Source organism: Scyliorhinus canicula, chromosome 13 (genome assembly GCF_902713615.1).
Source record: "Scyliorhinus canicula chromosome 13, sScyCan1.1, whole genome shotgun sequence".
Classification (NCBI taxonomy): domain Eukaryota; kingdom Metazoa; phylum Chordata; class Chondrichthyes; order Carcharhiniformes; family Scyliorhinidae; genus Scyliorhinus; species Scyliorhinus canicula.
Window position 1 is genome coordinate 90,743,100 of NC_052158.1, and position 18,159 is coordinate 90,761,258.

The 18,159-nt window shown below is 48.4% G+C and overlaps 1 protein-coding gene across 9 annotated transcripts in view; it reads right to left on the reverse strand.

The window, feature by feature from the left end:
* Positions 1–18,159, reverse strand: part of dock10 (dedicator of cytokinesis 10) — a 409,277-nt gene that overhangs the window by 29,132 nt on the left and 361,986 nt on the right. For 7 of the 9 annotated variants that reach the window (XM_038815256.1, XM_038815258.1, XM_038815253.1 and 4 more), the window contains 2 exons: positions 15,065–15,178; positions 13,140–13,145 (listed from right to left, as the gene is read on the reverse strand). In XM_038815256.1, the coding sequence (XP_038671184.1) occupies positions 13,140–13,145; positions 15,065–15,178 (120 nt within the window). The remainder of the gene's footprint in view (positions 1–13,139; positions 13,146–15,064; positions 15,179–18,159) is intronic. The other 2 variants (XM_038815259.1, XM_038815252.1) reach the window with 1 other exon arrangement.

An 18,159-nucleotide genomic window follows, 5' to 3' on the forward strand; every position in this document is an offset into this window, starting at 1 on the left:
CGTTGTGAGCGCCACAGTTCCGGTGGCGATGCAGGTGTCGACTCTGTCACCGGTGACTCCGGGAGCGTGTAGACCTCATCTTCATCCCCGGGTAGGACCAAGGGGAGGACGGATTGTCCTGGAGCGGAGGCTGTGGTGAGGTGCGCTGGGGGGGAGGAAGGGTGGCGCTGGGGCAGAGGGGGGGGGGGGGGGGGACCCAGCTGGTGCCAGGTCCCTGAGTGAGACTGTGTATTGGCGGCTGTCGGGGTACGCCACGTAGGTGTACTGTGGGTTCGCATGGAGTAGCTGTACCCTCTCAACCAACTGGTCCGCCTTGTGGAGCCGCACGTGTTTGCGGAGGAGAATGGGACCTGGAGCTGCCAGCCACATTGGGAGCAAAACCCCGGAGGTGGACTTCCTTGGGAAGACAAGGAGACATTCATCGGGGGTTGCATTAGTCGCAGTGCAAAGTAGCAATCGGATGGAGTGGAGGGCGTCGGGGAGGACCTCCCGCCAGCGGGAGACCGGGAGATTCTTGGACCGTAGGGCCAGCTGGACGGCCTTCCAGACCGTCCCATTCTCCCACTTCACCTGCCCGTTTCCCCGGGGGTTGAAGCTGGTCGTCCTGCTCGAGGCGATGCCCTTGCTGAGCAGGTACTAACGCAGCTCATCGCTCATAAATGAGGATCCCCGGTCGCTGTGGATGTAGGCGGGGAAACCAAACAGGGTGAAGATGGTGTTGAGCGCTTTGATGACGGTGGCAGACGGTGGCATATCGGGACATGGGACGGCGAAGGGGAATTTGGAGTATTCGTCGACCATGTTAAGGAAGTACATGTTCCAGTCGGTGGAAGGAAGGGGCCCTTTGAAATCCATGCTGAGGCGTTCAGAGGGGCGGGAGACCTTCACGAGGTGTGCACGGTCTGGCCGGTAGAAGTGCGGTTTGCACTCCGCGCAGACCTGGTAGTCTCTGGTGATAGCCCTGACCTCCTCAATGGAGTAGGGCAGATTGCGGACCTTTATGAAGTGAAAGAACCCGGTGAACCCTGGGTGACAGAGAGCATTGTGTAGGGTCCGGAGTCGGTCCACTTGTGCGCTGGCACATGTACCTTGGGATAGGGCATCGGAAGCTCGTTGAACTTACCGGGACGATACAAAATCTCGTAATTGTAGGTGGAGAGCTCGGTCCTCCACCTCAAGATTTTATCATTTTTGATCTTGCCCCGTTGTGTGTTATTGAACATGAAGGCAACCGTACGTTGGCCAGTGAGGAGAGTGAATCTCCTGTCGGCCAGGTAATGCCTCCAGTGTCGCACAGCTTCTACGATGGCTTGGGCCTCCTTCTCAACAGAGGAGTGCCGAATTTCAGAGACATGGAGGGAAAAGACTGCCACGGGCCTGCCTGCCTAGTTGAGGGTAGCGACCAGAGCGACGTCCGATGCATCGCTCTCGACTTGGAAAGGGAGTGTCTCGTCGACCGCGTGCATCGCGGCCTTGACGATGCCGGCCTTGATTCAGTGAAGGCCTGGTGAGCTTCTTCCGTCAGGGGGAAAACAGTGGAGTGAATGAGTGGGCGGACTTTGTCCGCATAGTTAGGGACTCACTGTGTAGTATGAGAAGAACCCCAGGCATCGTTTCAGGGCTTTGGGGCAGTGGGGGGGCGCATGCGATTGGAGTTGGGCCCTAGAACTCCGTTTTGCATCACATAGCCGAGGATGGCTAAGCGGTTGGTGCTGAACACGCACTTCTCCTTGTTGTACGTTAGGTTGAGGAGTTTGGCGATGGGGAGGAATTTGGAAAGGTTAGCGTCGTGGTCCTACTGGTCGTGGCCGCAGATGGTGACGTTATCCAGGTATGGGAAGGTGGCCCGCAGTCCGTACCGGTCAACCATTCGGTCCATCTCCCATTGGAAGACCAAGAACCCATTCGTGACGCCGAAGGGAACCCTAAGGAAGTGGTAAAGGCGGCCGTCCGCTTCAAATGCGGTGTACGGGCGGTACGACTTGCGAATGGGGAGCTGGTGGTAGGCAGACTTCAGGTCCACTGTCGAGAAGACCCGGTACTGTGCAATCTGATTGACCATATCAGATATGCGTGGGAGGGGGCACGCGTCGAGCTGCGTGTACTGATTGATGGTCTGACTGTAGTAAACGACCATCCTGTTTTTCTCCCCAGTTTTCACAACTACCACTTGGGCTCTCCAGGGGCTGTTGCTTGGCTCGATGATGCCTACCCGCAGCAGCCGCTGGACCTCAGACCTGATGAAGGTCCTGTCCTGGGCACTGTACCATCTGCTCCTGGTGGCGATGGGTTTGCAATCCGGGGTGAGGTTTGCAAACAGAGAAGGAGGGTCGACCTTAAGGGTCGTGAGACCGCATACAGTAAAGGGCCTGCCGAATTTCAGGGTTAGGCTTTGGAGGTTGCACTGGAAGCCCAGGCCGAGTAGCAAGGCAGCGCAGAGGTTGGGGAGGACGTAGAGCCGGACGTCGCTGAACTCTACGCCCTGGATGGTGAGGGTGGCGGTGCAGTACCCCTGGATCTCCACGGAGTGGCATCTGGAGGCCAAGGCGATTCTCTGGTTAATGGGGTGTACCACCAGGGAGCAGCGCCTTACCGTATCGGGGTGGATGAAGCTCTCTGTGCTCCCGGAGTCAAGAAGGCATGGTGTCTTGTGCTCATTGACCTTTACCGCCGTCGATGCGGTGGCGAGGTTGTGCGACCGGGACTGGTCGATCGTGATGGAGGCGAGCTGTAGCTGTGGCTGGTCGACGGCAGTTGCAGGCGATGAGTGGCCCGATGAGGTGCCCGACGAGCAGTGGTCCTGGGGTGGGGAAGATGGCGGCGCCCACGGGGCGCATGTGGCGGGCGATGTTAAAAATGGCGGCGCCCATGGGCCGCATGAGCCCTGATGGGAGGAAGATGGCGGCACCCACGGGCCGCACGTGTCCTGAGGCAAGCAAAATGGCAGCGCCCACGGACCGCACGTGGTCTGAGGCAAGGAAGATGGCGCTGCCCACCGGCCGCACATGGGTTGCGGGGGTGAAAATGGCGGCGCCCACGGGTCGCACGTGGCGGGTGCAGGAACAATGGGCCTGGTTACAGCGGCGATCGAGCAGACCTGGCACACAGAGGCGAAATGTCCTTTCTTCCCGCTACTCATTTGTCTTGCCGAGTTACACTGAACTTGATGATAAACAGTCAGTCAAAGTCTTCCAGTTGATGACAAATTATTTATTGAGTAACAAAATAATATACTTGTGAGATCTTTACTTCAATACTTTGACTAGTAGTTGAATTAACTAAGATTGAATTAAATTAAAAATGAATATAATACTCTACACTCTGAGCTGTTCACACTTCTAACCTCTAGCTACAATACACACGAAGAGACGAAAGAGGAGAAGGGGCTGGAAAACTGCTTGAGCTTGCTTATATAATCCCTGTTAGCGTTGCCATCTAGTGATCATCTGACTGTACTGACTGCACATGAACTAATCATGTATTTACATGTACAGAGATCACGACAGGCCCCAGCACTGGGGACATTTCTGCGACCAGAGGGTGGGTGGGTGCACCAGGGAGGGGACCAGCGCCCTGTCCAGGTAACATTATGTGTCTGTGGTGCAGGGTCTGGGGTCCGGTGAGCAGGGGCCCTCGCTGTGGCTGGGGGTGTGTGGGCAGGACATGTCGGGTGGGAGGGGGGAAGCAATGAGGGGAACTGGAGGATCCCAGGGAGAAAGACACCGCTGGTTGTCAGACTCCCACCCTCTCCCAATTCCTTACAGATATTAAACGGTATGGATGATATCTTGGACGCGGTGGAAGCTGCCTTAGTGGTGCTGCTGGCAGGCCCGGCGGCCAGACGAGATGGCAGCAGCAGCGTTGACAGAGTCTCGAGGCAGCGTGCCATGTGCATGTTTTATAGTGGTGACGGCCTTGTTGGGCCGAGCATCGGGAAGCTCGCAGCAATTCCCCTTCGCTACCACACTTCGAAGCTTTTTGGTTAAATTGCGCCCGATATCTTGTTCAAAAGTCCCTCAGCTTTGCATTGAAGCTATCCGTTTAACAGCCGAACTGATGCTGAATATTATTTACACTTTACTGTTTATCGGAACATTGTAATTTCTTTCTGTCATAATATACACAAGTATATGATGGTGCACAGACAGGCATTGATTGACACACAGGATGACCAACGAACACACAGAACACAGCAGCCAATCACCAGACAGGACACGACCACTATAAAGCCAGAGGACACTAGTTTTCCCGCTCTCTTGGGATCCAGCCTCTGAGACAGTCAGAGCCCATGAGCAACAACTAGAACATACACCATGTGGTAGTAAGATAGTCTGGTCAGGTTAGCCTCAGGTCTCCAGTCAACTCAGCATAGTGTCAACCACAGTTAAAGTAAGTATGATAGTTAAGAGTTCAATAAAATAGAGTTGCATTTCTTCAAGTTTTGGAAGCCTGTCTCTCTCACTGCTGCAGTAAACACAGTCCTCGCAGACCCAGCTTACCCAACACATCACGTTCCACTTCCTAAGTTAATATTGAAATAGTACTTAAAATACTACATTTGGGTATGAGGGAATTCATTAACATTGGCACAACACTACATCTTGAATAAATATTTTTATTTTGTTCTTCTGCAATATTTTTCTTTTCCCCCAGTTCTTCCCGAGTATCGACTCATCCTCGGTACAGTTGCATGGTGGCAAAAATCTGAAATTTCATGCGAGTTGCTGCTTTATACAAGCCTCTACATTGTATTTTAAACAGCCCGGTCATTTGTGGGGACTTAACAATCAAGCACAATCCTTTCCTTGCTAAATATTTTCCGCATGGTCATTTAGTTGATGCACAGCAACTATGACAATGGACTGAATTTTGCCATAAATTTGCTCCAGTTAACATATCCTGTCACAAATATTTGTCTTAAAACAGTAGCTTTATTAATATAGTTTCACCACGTAAAACCCCAGTGAAATTTGAATGATTAATTAAAGAAAAATGATTGTGCCATGGTAGTACAACACAAGATTTACATTTCTAATCAAATGCAACTATTTTAGATGTGTATGACTTATTGATAGCTAAGGGTTTCATGTTAATGTAGCCACCATTCCAATAGCATGTTATAGCAGCACTGTATCCATTTATTAATAAATGCTGTCACCATGTGGAGTGTTTTAGCAGTTACAAGAGCAAACCTTTTTTAAATAAAAAACAGAATTTGCTATTCAGTAAGCTGAAACATAATACTCAAAGAGTATTGACACAGATAGTTATTCACTTATTAATGCCCTGATGTCTGGATCAGGTACCAAAGGTCAAGTAAAGTATCCAATATAAAGACATTTAGATGTTCACACATCTTACATAAAGTAATGCTAGCAAACCATTTCACTCCAAGTGAAAACATAATAGGATCCAAAAATGTCTTACTGCAGCAGGTACAATGGCCGGAATTCTCAGTTGGCACCCGTGGAGTGTTGCCACCGGGACTGAATAGCGGGCGATTCGCACTTCTATTGCGGGCGCTATTTGGTGAGCGAGTCAGGACATGCGATTGGGCCAGCACTCTCCCGGCATGAATTTTGAAGGGGGACATCCTTTTCCCTCTGAGGGGGATCGGAGGACCAGAAGCAGGGTCAGCAATGCCGCCTAGGGCAGCATGACCAGAAGGACCGCCATCCAATGAAGGAAGAGGACCAACAACCTCCACTGAGCTGCAACGGTAAGTTACCATCTCTCTGCTGGCATAAGTTCTGCCTGCCACCCTTCAAATTCCCAATCACCTTCCACAAATCACTGTCTGACTTGCATCCTCCCCACATCCGATCTTCATGCTTGTTCCTCAGAAAGCCTTGGCACCCACCAGAACAACCCCTTCAAATTCAGGTGCGGTGCTCACACATGCCACCTGCTACAGACCCCTCTGACCCATTAGATCTTGTGAGGCTTTGCTATCTGGATCTTGCCCATCAGGGTCAGCATCCAGATTTGCATATTCAAGTGAACAGTTAGTCTCACTTGAATATATCTACGCCGGAGTTACCTAAGGTGCAAGATCTAACACCCACGCCTCGGAGACCCCGAGACAGCACTGTTTAGAACAGGTTTTCACAAGCATGGGCCAGTGTTCTGGCACTTGGGGAAGTATCCCGGGCGATCATGGGCCCCTGGGTGGTCGTGCTCTGGGCAGGGTGGCACGCCTGATACCACTCAGGCATCATGGCACTGCCAGCCTTGGGTAACTACGGCGTAGACATATTCAAGTGAAACTAACTGCTCACTGTAGCACTGCCAGCTGGGCAGCCTGACAGTGTCACCCAGGCACAGTGGCAGTGCCACCAGGCTGCCACCCAACAGTGCCACTCAGGTGCCCAGGTGGCACAATCAGCCTGGCACCCTGGCAGTGCCCTTGCAAGCCTGGCAGTGCCAAGGTGCCCAGTTGGCACCTTGCCCATGCTGGGGATTGGGCCCGGAGTGCCTTGACCTTATGAGTTAGGGGGAGGGGTCTCGAGTCCACTGTGGGGGCCTGGAGTTGGGGGGAGCCATTTAAAAATAGCACCCCGATCTCTTACTGCACTGGTGAGCGGAGCTCCTTAATGCAGGAAATGGGACAGAGTGCGGCCTTGGCAGGGTGTTTCACGTTGAGATTCAGAAATGAAGCAGAGCCCCGTTTAATAGCGGGGTGGTTCTCTGCACTGCCAGCGTCGAGTAACACTCAGCTAAATGCGCCTGATACGGGACTCTGCTTTATTTCTGTTAAATTGCACCCCAAGCAAGGAAAATATTTTGAAATTAAGATTTTTTTTGCGTGAACAGATTGTATGTAGCACACATCACAGGCATTGTTAAAGCACTTCATACAGGCCAGATGGGGAAAGTCTAAACTGGTTGATCGGACTGAAGTGTGATTTTTAAAACCCGAGTGTTATTTAGCCACATTAGAAGGGGTGAGGGGTGGAATATGTGGTGCCATTTAAGTGTTACATTACATTGGGATTAACAAACTCAAAGGAGAATGTCACTATTTGATGAGCAGAATTTATTAAGTCTCTGACTCTTTTTTCCCAACATCTAACATTAATTACCAGTTTAAGAAGCAAAATCTTGATGCTTTACTGTTAAATAATTTCACAATTTTTGTAAATGCTGTTATCATTCCTAGATATAGCACCACTGTAATTTGCCAACAGCCAAATATTTTCTGAAACACATTTCATATTTAATCTGGAAAAAAAACTAGTAGCAATTTTCTTATAGATACTGAATACTGCAGACATTTTAAGCTCCAATATATCAGTTTCTGCCATAGCACTCCAGTGAAATTGTGTACATTTCCCACTGACATTTCCCCCTGATATAATCAAAATATCTGCAGAATTGGTCCAGGAATCAACACTTTTCTCATGTACAACAGCAAATGTGATGAACACATTAAACTGTATCTTATTGAGTGCTCCAAATTGAGTCACAGAATGAAAAGATTTACTGCTTTAACATGATAATTGCTTTCTCACTCTGCTGTCATTTGTCATGTTAGAGAAAATCTACTGGTGGAATTTTACCAAAATGTGTCAGGCTCTGGCTGAAAACCAGGTGTATAGCTGAGTTTTCAGACTCGGTTTTCTGGCACTCGGTGCACAGAAACTCTGGGGTCACCAGAATCCCCAAGTCTGGTGGGGCCTGATAGGGCCAGTAAGGCTGGCTCCACAGAGATCAGGGCGGCATCTTTAAAGCGTGTTCGAATCAACGTTAGAAATAAACTCTCCGGACCACCACCCCCCCCTGCTATGGTCACAAAGAACACCCCACCCATGCATCAGGGCCCACACCCCACCCACGCACTGGGTGCTCCCACACCCCACCGATGCATCAGGCGCTCCCCACACTCTCCCATTCCCCTCCCCCCCACCCTCTCCGCTCCACCATCACCATGTATCGGGGGCTCTCCTCCTCCCACTCCTCACCACACAAGTGTTGTGTGCTATCTCTTCCTCCCCCACACAAGTGTTGGAGATACTACCCCTCCCCCTATTATCGCATCAGCCACTAACCGCTCCCACCCCCAGCACACAGGAGAGAACCTGCCCCCCTCCATGGGGCTCCGCAGAGGACCCACCCTGGCACTGCCACCTTGGCCGTGCCACCTGATGTCATGGCAGTGCCAAGCTATGCTGGGGCAGTGCCAGGCCACTGCTCAGGCATGTCCCTTTCTCCCCGAGGGGCATACTTACCTTGGCGACCCCAATGGATTCCCCTCAACCGATTCCCTTGTATAGCTGTTGTAAAACGTGCCGACCTGACATCACATCAGCGAAGTATGAATATCCAGTGAGGAGGATCATGTGGCTGGTAAGCCCTTTAATGAGATTTAAATTTATTAAAATGTGTGGAAATGAGGTTGTGCGTTATACCACCAGCTAGGGGCAGCAAAACTCAGGCACCGAGATCTCACTGGTGAGAATCTCATTTCACGACTCTTGCAGAATTTTGTGCCCACATCACCGTTTCTGTTTGCAGCGAACGTGGGCGCAAACTCTGCCCCCTACATGTGCGACTGCAGGGGCATGATTTTCTGTGCCAACATATGATGTGTTTTGTGGTGACAGAGGCAGATCCCACCGCCATCAACAGGGTTTCCATTTGTATGCACCCTCCACTACCAGGATACCCACAGTAGGTAACAAGTAAAGACAGGTGGGCAAGAACGGCCAGAAAATTCTGGATCTGATTTCAGCCAATTACTTAGACATCGAATCTCATTGCTCAAAAAAGCACTCTCTTTCAAAGTGAGCAAGTTGAAAATAAATTGCAATTAAATCAGTGTTAGAAATACTGCAGCAACTGCCAGCAAATCGTCAGTTAAAGGGGGCGGGATTCTCCGAGCCTCCGCACCAAAATCGCAATCGGAGCGGGGGCGGAAAATGGACGTAAAACCCGAGATCGGGTCCGACGCCAATCTTGCGATTCTCCGATCCCCTGAGAATCGGCGCCAATCGAGTGCGCGAGGTCTATGCGCTGCTGGTCAGGGTCCATTTCAATGGACCCTGACCATTGTGATTCACCGTGTGCAGCTGGCCGAGTTCCCAATGGCGTGGTTCTCTCATCGTTCCATGCGTCTTGAACTCCGCGTGGCGGCTGCCACCCTGGCGGGTGGGCGGGGGGACCACTTATGGGGGGGCCCTCCAGGATGGCTAGGTTACCGATCGGGGGGCCACCGATCCGCTGGACACGCACAATCTGGGGGAGGCCTATTTTTGCGGTGCTGGTCCGCGGTGTGGGTCGGCCATGTTGCGCGGGCTGGCCGATGCAGGCTGCCGCCATGTGCACGCGCGGACACCCGATCGGAAGTGCAGAGCCTCAGATCGGCAGCCGGATCTGTGGGGACTACTCCGGGGCTCTGCTAGCCCCCTGCAAATTGGAGAATCAGCCTGGACTTTCTCCAGGTAAGTCCAGAGTGACTCGTGCGCATTTCTTCGTGGGCATGGGGACATAGCCCTATTATTGGGAATCCCACCCAGGAACTTTAGTTCAGTACTTCAAAACATTTGGTATAAAGTGTGAAATTGAGGAATTGTAGTTACGATGAGCCATGAGAAGGCAGATTTTCAAATGAAGGATTATGGTAGCTAAAAGAAAATTACTGCAGATGCTGGAATCTGAAACTAAAAAGAAAATGCTGGAAAAACTCAGCAGGTCTGGCAACATCTGTAGGGAGAGAAAAGAGCTAGGGCGAGATTCTCCGCACTCCCGACGGTTCGGAGAATAGCGTGGCTCGTAACATTTTACGGCCACGCTGTTCCGACGCCCTCCCGCTATTCTCCCCCCCCCCCACACGCCCAACTCCCGACACGAATCGCTGCCGCCGTTTTTTTACGGCCGGCAGCGATTCACAGCTGATAGATGGGCCGAGTTCCCAGCCCTTTACGGCTGTTTTTACGAACGGCAAACACACCTGGTCTGGCCGTTCGTAAAAACGGCCGTAAACACTCGCATTTTATAACCCTGGCACCGATTGGCACGGCAGTACCACGGCCGTGCCAAGGGTGCCATGGGCCCGCGATCGGTGGGCACTGATCGCGGGCAGCGGGCCCGATGCCCGCGCACTATTTGTCCTTCCGCCGCCCCGCAGTATCCATTCGCGGGGCGGCTGAGGGGCATCCCGGCCCGCGCATGCGCGGGTTTCGCGCACATACGCGATGACGTCATCCGCGCATGCGCGGTTTGGAGTCTTCCAATCCGCGCATGCGCGGCTGACATCATATGACGCGTCAGCCGGCGCTAACTCGGGCAAGCGGGCTTAACGAAATTCATTAAGCCCGTGATGCCGGAGCTTACGGCGTCGAGCTGCTAGCCCCGACCGGGGACCAGAATCGGTTCCCGGTCGGGAAGGGGGGGCTGGCATCAAACCCGCCTGGGTTGGACGCCAGCCTTACGATTTCTCCCGGTTTGGGAGAATCGCGCCCCTAATGTTTCAAGTCGAGATGGCCCAAAGCTTTGGCTTTGACAAAGGGTCATCTGGACTTGAAATGTTAGCTCTTTTCTCTCCCTACAGATGCTGCAAGACCTGCTGAGATTTTCCAGCATTTCCTTTTTGATTATGGTAGCTAAGTAGTAATGGGACATTTCCTCTACTCCACAAGGCAGCATCAGAGGACACATCCGTCAAGTAACAAAACAACTCCAAAGGAGTGATGTGAGGAAAAGATCTTTGCACAAAGATTCAATTAGAATGTGGAATCATCTGCCAGAAATGAATGTTTGTCTTTTAAAGAGGGAATTTGATAAGTTTATTGAAGAGGACAAATGCCAAAGTGTATCAGTCAATAGTTCAGGTTTTCATTTTCCATGTGCAACGCCAAGCTGCCATGGATGTGGAGGCAGAAGGATTATTGGATCTGGTCACGCATGTAATTCAGTCACTCTTGCATGAAGTCAGACATTCTGCCTTTATTTTCATATGTTTTGATTTTGTAGTTAACTAGCAAAACGTACAGAAACTTGGGGAGCAGAGAAGTGAAGTTGGTTGAAGTATTAGGGTTTTCCTGAAATAAAAGCTGAAGGGTTGGGAAGAGCAGAACAGTTCCACTGCTGCACTGCCATTTGTGGGAGGGTATAATTACAGTGTGACAAGTTTACATTAAGTGTGAACACAAAATTAAGATGGGAAATATGACACAAATGTGTGACAGAAATGTCAGTAAAATTTTGTAAATGGAAAGTGTGCAAAAATATAACATTTCTACTGTATTAGATGCTGAGCAAGAGTGTGATTAGACTAGCTACACTGTGAGAGGGTGGAGTAAAATATTGGTAAAACTCAGTGGGAAAATTGACAGTTTTAACCTTCTATGATTCACGGATCAAGCTTGTGTGAACCACTTATAATTGAACTCTGGGAATTTACGTTGACTCAGTCTGCACTGTAAGAAGGAAAGAGGAGAACTCAAACCATTCAGGACAACACTGAAATAGCATTGTCTGTGCACAGAAAATGACAGGTATAGGAGTTCAAAGTCATTTTGAATCAGAGCTTTGTTTTTGGGGAATGTATTGGAATATCCATACAAGAGATTTGACATAAAATAAACATTGCAGGAACTGGACAGGTAGGAAGAGAGCTTTATGGCTTGTTGGAACAGGAAAGCAGTCCACAGCATCAATACATGAACTGCTGCATGATTCTTTGCTTATAGCTATACAAGAAAGAAACAACACAAAGTTTGTCTCTATGCCACAGAAGGACCAGTGGCACCTGAAATGTAAATGCAACATGGATGAAGTGGTACCATCATCAAGATAGGAGTGAGGGGGAGGGTGCAGATAGCATGCCCTATTAATTGACCACAGGAAGACCAGAGAATTCCCTCCAGAAAAGAAAGGAAGTTCTCGCAATGTTCGGGCCAAAATATATCCTTAAATGAACACGTAAAAAATAGTTAATCCGGATTTAACCCCCTTGTTACTTGTGGGATCCTTCTCTGTGCAAACTGGCCATCACATTTCCTGTGTTACAACAGTGGTTACCCTTCAAAATACTTCTTCGTTTACTGTAAAGAATTTGGAACATCTTGAGGTATGGTGGTTAGCACAATTGCTTCACAGCTCCAGGGTCCCAGGTTCGATTCCCGGCTTGGTTCACTGTCTGTGCGGAATCTGCACATTCTCCCCGTGTGTGCTCCGGTTTCCTCCCACAATCCAAAGATGTGCAGGTTAGGTGGATTGGTCATGCTAAATTGCCCTTAGTCTCCAAAATTGCCCTTAGTGTTGGGTCGGGTCACTGGGTTATGGGGATAGGGTGGAGGTGTGGGCTTGGGTAGGGTGCTCTTTCAAAGAGCCGGTGCAGACTCGATGGGCCGAATGGCCTCCTTCTGCACTTTAAATTCTATGTACGACACTATATAAATGCAAGTCTCTCTTTCTTTCCTTGCTCTTGAAAGTCTTCAAATGAGTCAGTTCTGTTGTTCAAGAGGCCAAATTTAATCCACAGTTAACAATTGCAACAAATGTGCCAGGTTTTGACATTGCCATAATCACTTGAATTATCAAGTAATGACAAAACACTAGTCCAGAATTACTCTTCATTTGCCAGTGGCTAGATGAAATATAAAGGTCACAAACTACACAGTTATAATATTCTAGTCTGGTGCAAAAATTCACACTTTTGTACCGGACTTTGAACCAGATAGCATGAACAGCGACTGACAATTTGTTTGCAATTAATGTGTTGAGTTTGAAACTTAATATCTGGGCAATGCACTGTATACACTTCAGGAGATGGCAACCTGTCTCAGTCGTCCTGATTTTAGTGGGGGATGTGGTACAAAGAGTATACATTCAGTCGTAATATCCATGGTGGAGATTGCCGTGACCAGTCCCATCCTAGATCTGTTATGGTCTCTCTACACACTAACAAAAGCATACCGTAGTTTCTGAAAATACCTAGCACTTCCCATTAATACTTCAAACAAGAAACATGACATGCATATTTCCATAACGCAGATAGGTTGATCATAATTTTCCACAATATAATTAATTATGAAACAATGTTAGCTTATTTATTTGTATTGTTAAGGGATGGCTAGAGAATCAGCCTACAGAAATGAAAGGGCCTTCAAAAAAGAGCAGAGAGAAAAAAAACTTACCACAGCCTTGAAGAAGTGGAAAGAAGGAAAAATTCTGCATTAAAAAGTATATATACTACTGCCAAGTTGAACCAAACAATTAAGCAATATTACACCTAATTTAGTGAGAACAAACGTTTGGTATTTCAATGTTTTGACAACACTTGCAATGGCCATAGATTACACAGTCCATTAAACTATACGTGACTGAGTTAGAAAAGCCAAGAGAAGTTTGGAAGCTGTACTGGAGAAAAATGCAATTAGTTAACTGCAGGTACTTATTGCAGATTTATAAATATTCATGGCATACACAATAACACCCAGTTATAGTGCCGAGTGGAGTTGAACTGCCTGTTATCAAATATTCTTATGTCCTTGGATCTCCGAGTAACTTAGTTAACCCAGTTTTCCCTGTACCGAGGCCAATAACACAGCTACTTTTAGAAGGAATTGTAAATTGCAATTTTCAACTTGAAGATCACAGTCTCCAACCATATCAATGTATGAACAGTACCAAGGATTAATGGCATTAGAGAGAGGGGGAAAGCAGACAGTTGTTATAGTGATAGTCCTGTCCCAGAATATACAAACTAACAAACATATTAATTAGGAGCAGGTGTAGGCCACTCAGCCCCTCAAGTCTGCTCTGCCATTCAATGGCTGATCTGATTGTTACCTGAAGACCACATTCCTACCTCCGCCCCCCCCCCCCCCAATAACCTTTCACCTCCTTGTTAATCAATGATCTATCTAGCTCTGCCTTAAAAATATTCAAAGACTTTGCTTCCAGTGCCTTTGGAGGAAGATAGTTCCAGAGACTCAATACCCTCAGAGAAGGAAAACATTTTCCTCATCTCTCTTAAATGAGTGACCCCTTATTTTAAAATATGGGCCCCTAGTTCAAGATTCTCTGACATGAGGACACATCTTCTATACATCCACCCTGTCAATACCCCTCAGGATCTTAAAGATTTTGTCAAGTCACCTCTGACTCCACTAATGCTAGTGGATACAAACCTAATCTCTCCAATCTTTCATCATAAGACGACCTGCCCATCTGGTATTAGTCTAGTAAACCTTCTCTGAACTGTTCTAACACATTTACATCTTTCCTTAAATAAGGAGACCAGTACTGTAAACAATACTTCAGATGTGGTCTCACCAATGTCCTGTACAACTGAAGCATATCTCCCATTTAAAAAAAAATCAATTCCCCTCACAATAACATTCTATTAGCCGGAGAATCCTGCTCGACTGGCTCGCTGAATTTCTCCACTTGGAGAAGATTAAGTACGCCATCCGAGGGTCAGAGGAAGGCTTCCTGGATACTTGGGAGCAGTTTGTTGGCCTGTTCCAAAACCTGCTCGAGGCCAGCAATGAGGAGTAAGCCAGGGGAAAAAAAAGATGAAGAACCAAAGGATTGCGCAACCCAGGGGCGGGGGAAGGGGGGGGGGGGGGGGGGGGGGGGGGATGGGGAAACCACAAGAGAAGTGGAAGGGTACTGAAATCAATGGGGCGGGGGGGCGAAGGGCGGATATCATAGACCGATCCAGAGGGCAGCAAAATGTACATACAGTTAGTCAAATGAAGGACAAAACAAACCTCTGTAAAATAAAGCAAATTAGCGCAGGCAAGAAAAATGCAATGTATATGAGTAACAATTGTTTAGAAATATGAGAAAAGCCAATAAAAAGATTTTCAAAACAAAATAAAATAAAATTCAGGCAGATATGGCACTGATAGTCGTAAAATACTGCTTCGAATGTGAAATAAGACTAGTGCCCTTATTGTACTTTTTTTAAAAACGATTCATAATTGCATTCGAGACTGGTTTTGATGCAGTGTACATTTATAATATTCACTGCAACTCAAAGCACACAAATGAATAAAAGTAATGTCCAGAGAATGTTGTGAAACTGAGTGTCACATTGTAACATTGCACTTACCTGTCCATAAAAAGCGACTCTGTAGTATCTTCCAAACAAACGTTTTTCAGAATGAACGACCTCTGTAATCTTATGATAGGATCGATGAATAGTATAGTAGAGTTCTGACAACCTCTGTAATGAATTAAATTGTTTATCTTAACTGGGAGAAAAATCTGTTACTGACTTAAAAAAATTAACCCTCTTATTATTGATTTGACAACATGGATAATATGCAGAAAAATTAACTATGTAATGACATGGCACGGTGACACAGTGGTTAGCACTGCCGCCTCACTGCGCCAGTGACCCAGGTTCGATTTCAACCTCGGGTAACGCTGTATGGAGTTTGCACATTCTCCTCATGTGTGTGTGGGTTTCCTCTGGGTATTCTGTTTTTCTCCCACAGTCCAAGGATGTGCAGATCAGATGGATTGGCTATGCTAAATTGTCCCTTAGTGTCCAGGCATTTGCGGGTTAAGTGGGGTTATGGGGTTGCTGGGAGCCTGGTTAGGGTGCTCTTTCAGAGGGTCAGGGATATGGGCACTGGAGGGATTCTATGAACACAAAATATAAATGGGTAGGAATCAGGTGCAGCTCTAAGCTGTTACAACTCTGGTTATTCCTAGGGGGCGATTCTCCAAAATGGAGAATCGCCCCCTAGGAACTAAGTGTTCGCGCCATTGTGAACATCGTCACGTTTCACAAAGGTGCAAAACGGGCACGGGGATGACCGATTCTGTCCACCACAGGGGGCCAGCACGGCGCTGGAGCAGGTTCACGTCAACCTGCGCATGCGCGGGGGACTTCTTCAGCGCGCCGGCCCCTACGCAACATGGAGTGTTGTTCAGGGGCCGGCGCAACAAAGTAGGCCCGGGTGGGGAGAGGCCGGCCCGCTGATCGGTGGACCCCGATCGCGGGTCAGATCCCATCGGAGCCCCGCCGATTCCAGCGGCCCGCATCGCGTCAAACGCGCCGACGCAAATGGCGCCAATTCTCCGCATCTCGGAGAATCGTGCGCCGGCGTCGGGCGTCGTGGCCCGGCGCGGGGCTCGGAGAATCGTGCCCCTAAAAAGAGTTGTCAATACTACAGATATCCAATGACAGCATATGAATAGTACATACATATTGGAAAATTATAGTTTCCTGTTCCATTCCCTAGCAGCTTATGGACGTTAAAAATGCAAACTTCTTTTCGATTGCACTCATATATATGGGCACAACACAAACTTCAAGGAATCATACAGCATAGAATATAACCATTCTGTCCATCATGCCTGTCAATTGTTATGGCTGGCTGAGGAGGAATGAGTTGGCTCCCTTTTTTGTTCAACCCCCTTGGTTGACCACAACAAAGGTTTGTTTAAAATTATTGCCCTGTGGTTACCTTTTCAAAATCCAAATGTACTTACATGGCTAGAAAGAGCCAAAGGAACCAGGCTCTCGAGTCAACAAACAGTATGTAACAGACACCGACACCCGACACACACAAAACCATATACATACACACAAAAACACACATACACAAAACCACACTCGCATACACAAAACCACACACACACACAAAAACACACACAAAACCACACACACACACACACAAACCCCCCCCACACACACACAAAAACATACACGTATAAAACCACACACGCACACACACACTAAACCACACACACACAAAAACACACATACACAAAACCACACACACACACAAAACCACACAAATGCACACACAACCCCCCCACACGCAAACCCCCCCACACATGCAAAAAACACACACGCATAAAACCACACACTCAACACCCCACACATACACAACCTCCCCCACACACACATACACACGCAAAACCACACACACACAAACCCACCCACACACATACACACAAAACCACACACATACACAAAAGCACACACACCCACAACTACCCCCCCCCTCCCCACACACACACAACTACCCCCCCACACACACACACACAAGCACGCACAAAACCACACACACACTTCATGAGAAGATTAAGGGTCCAAATAAATTTTAAAAGAACATATAAATCAGTCCATGGCTTATGTCTGAGATGTAAATGTTGTGGACATTAAGTTCAATTATTCCAGTAGGACTTTGGAGGAGTCCTTGTTAGTGTTGCAGTCAGCTGAAGACACTTATGATTTATTGCCAGAGAGAGAGATGACCTGGTTTTCTCTAAGGTGTTAACTTAAGAGGCTGACCTGTTCCTTCCTGCTTGTGGCCTGTCTCGTCAAAGTACACATGCCTCCAGTTTGAGAGGGAGAGAGAGGGGTGGAGGGGTGAGGGGTGGAGGGGTGAGGGGTGGAGGGGTGAGGGGTGGAGGGGTGAGGGGTGGAGGGGTGAGGGGTGGAGGGGTGAGGGGTGGAGGGGTGAGGGGGTGAGGGGTGAAGGGGTGGGGGGTGGGGGGGGGGGGGGTTCCTTCTTGCTTTTTTACTTTTCTGTCACTGTCAACACATTTTCTCTGTGTATGGCCAAGAAGAGGAAATAGACACGTCTTGCATAGTCCATTTTGGTTTCATCTATGAACTTTTGTTTTTACACATTCTGAGATATAAATCAACAGGTAATTTAAAAAAAATATTTCTGATGACAGATAGGAAACTTTTCATTGTCTGTACAAAAACAGGAGATTACTGTCCAGCTTTTTGTATTTTCTATATCTTTATTTCAAGTGTTCCTGTTTGAAGTGGGCCTTGATATTTCTTTGGGTGCGAATTTCCATGGGTGGGATTCTCCATCCCGCCAGACCCGTTTTCTGGCATGGTGCGCCCCTGCTGGCAGCGTGATCTTCCACCCCAGCAACCAGCCAATGGGGTTTCTCATTGTGGCCACCCCTACGCCGTCAGGAAATCCACGGGCATGAGGGCTGCTGCCGGAGAATCCTGCAGCGCGTTCCCAGGACAGGTCTGTCAGTGTAATCCACGCAGGAATTTTCAAGTATTCATCATCTTTTGACCAGTGGCTTTTTTTGTATTAAAAAAAACACAGGTCTAGCTTAAAACGTTCAATATGCCCGTAGGGCGTTGGTGAGTCCGAAGCCCACTTTCGTGGCACAGTAGTTTGAAAGCTATTAAATTAGCTTACTTCCCCACAACCT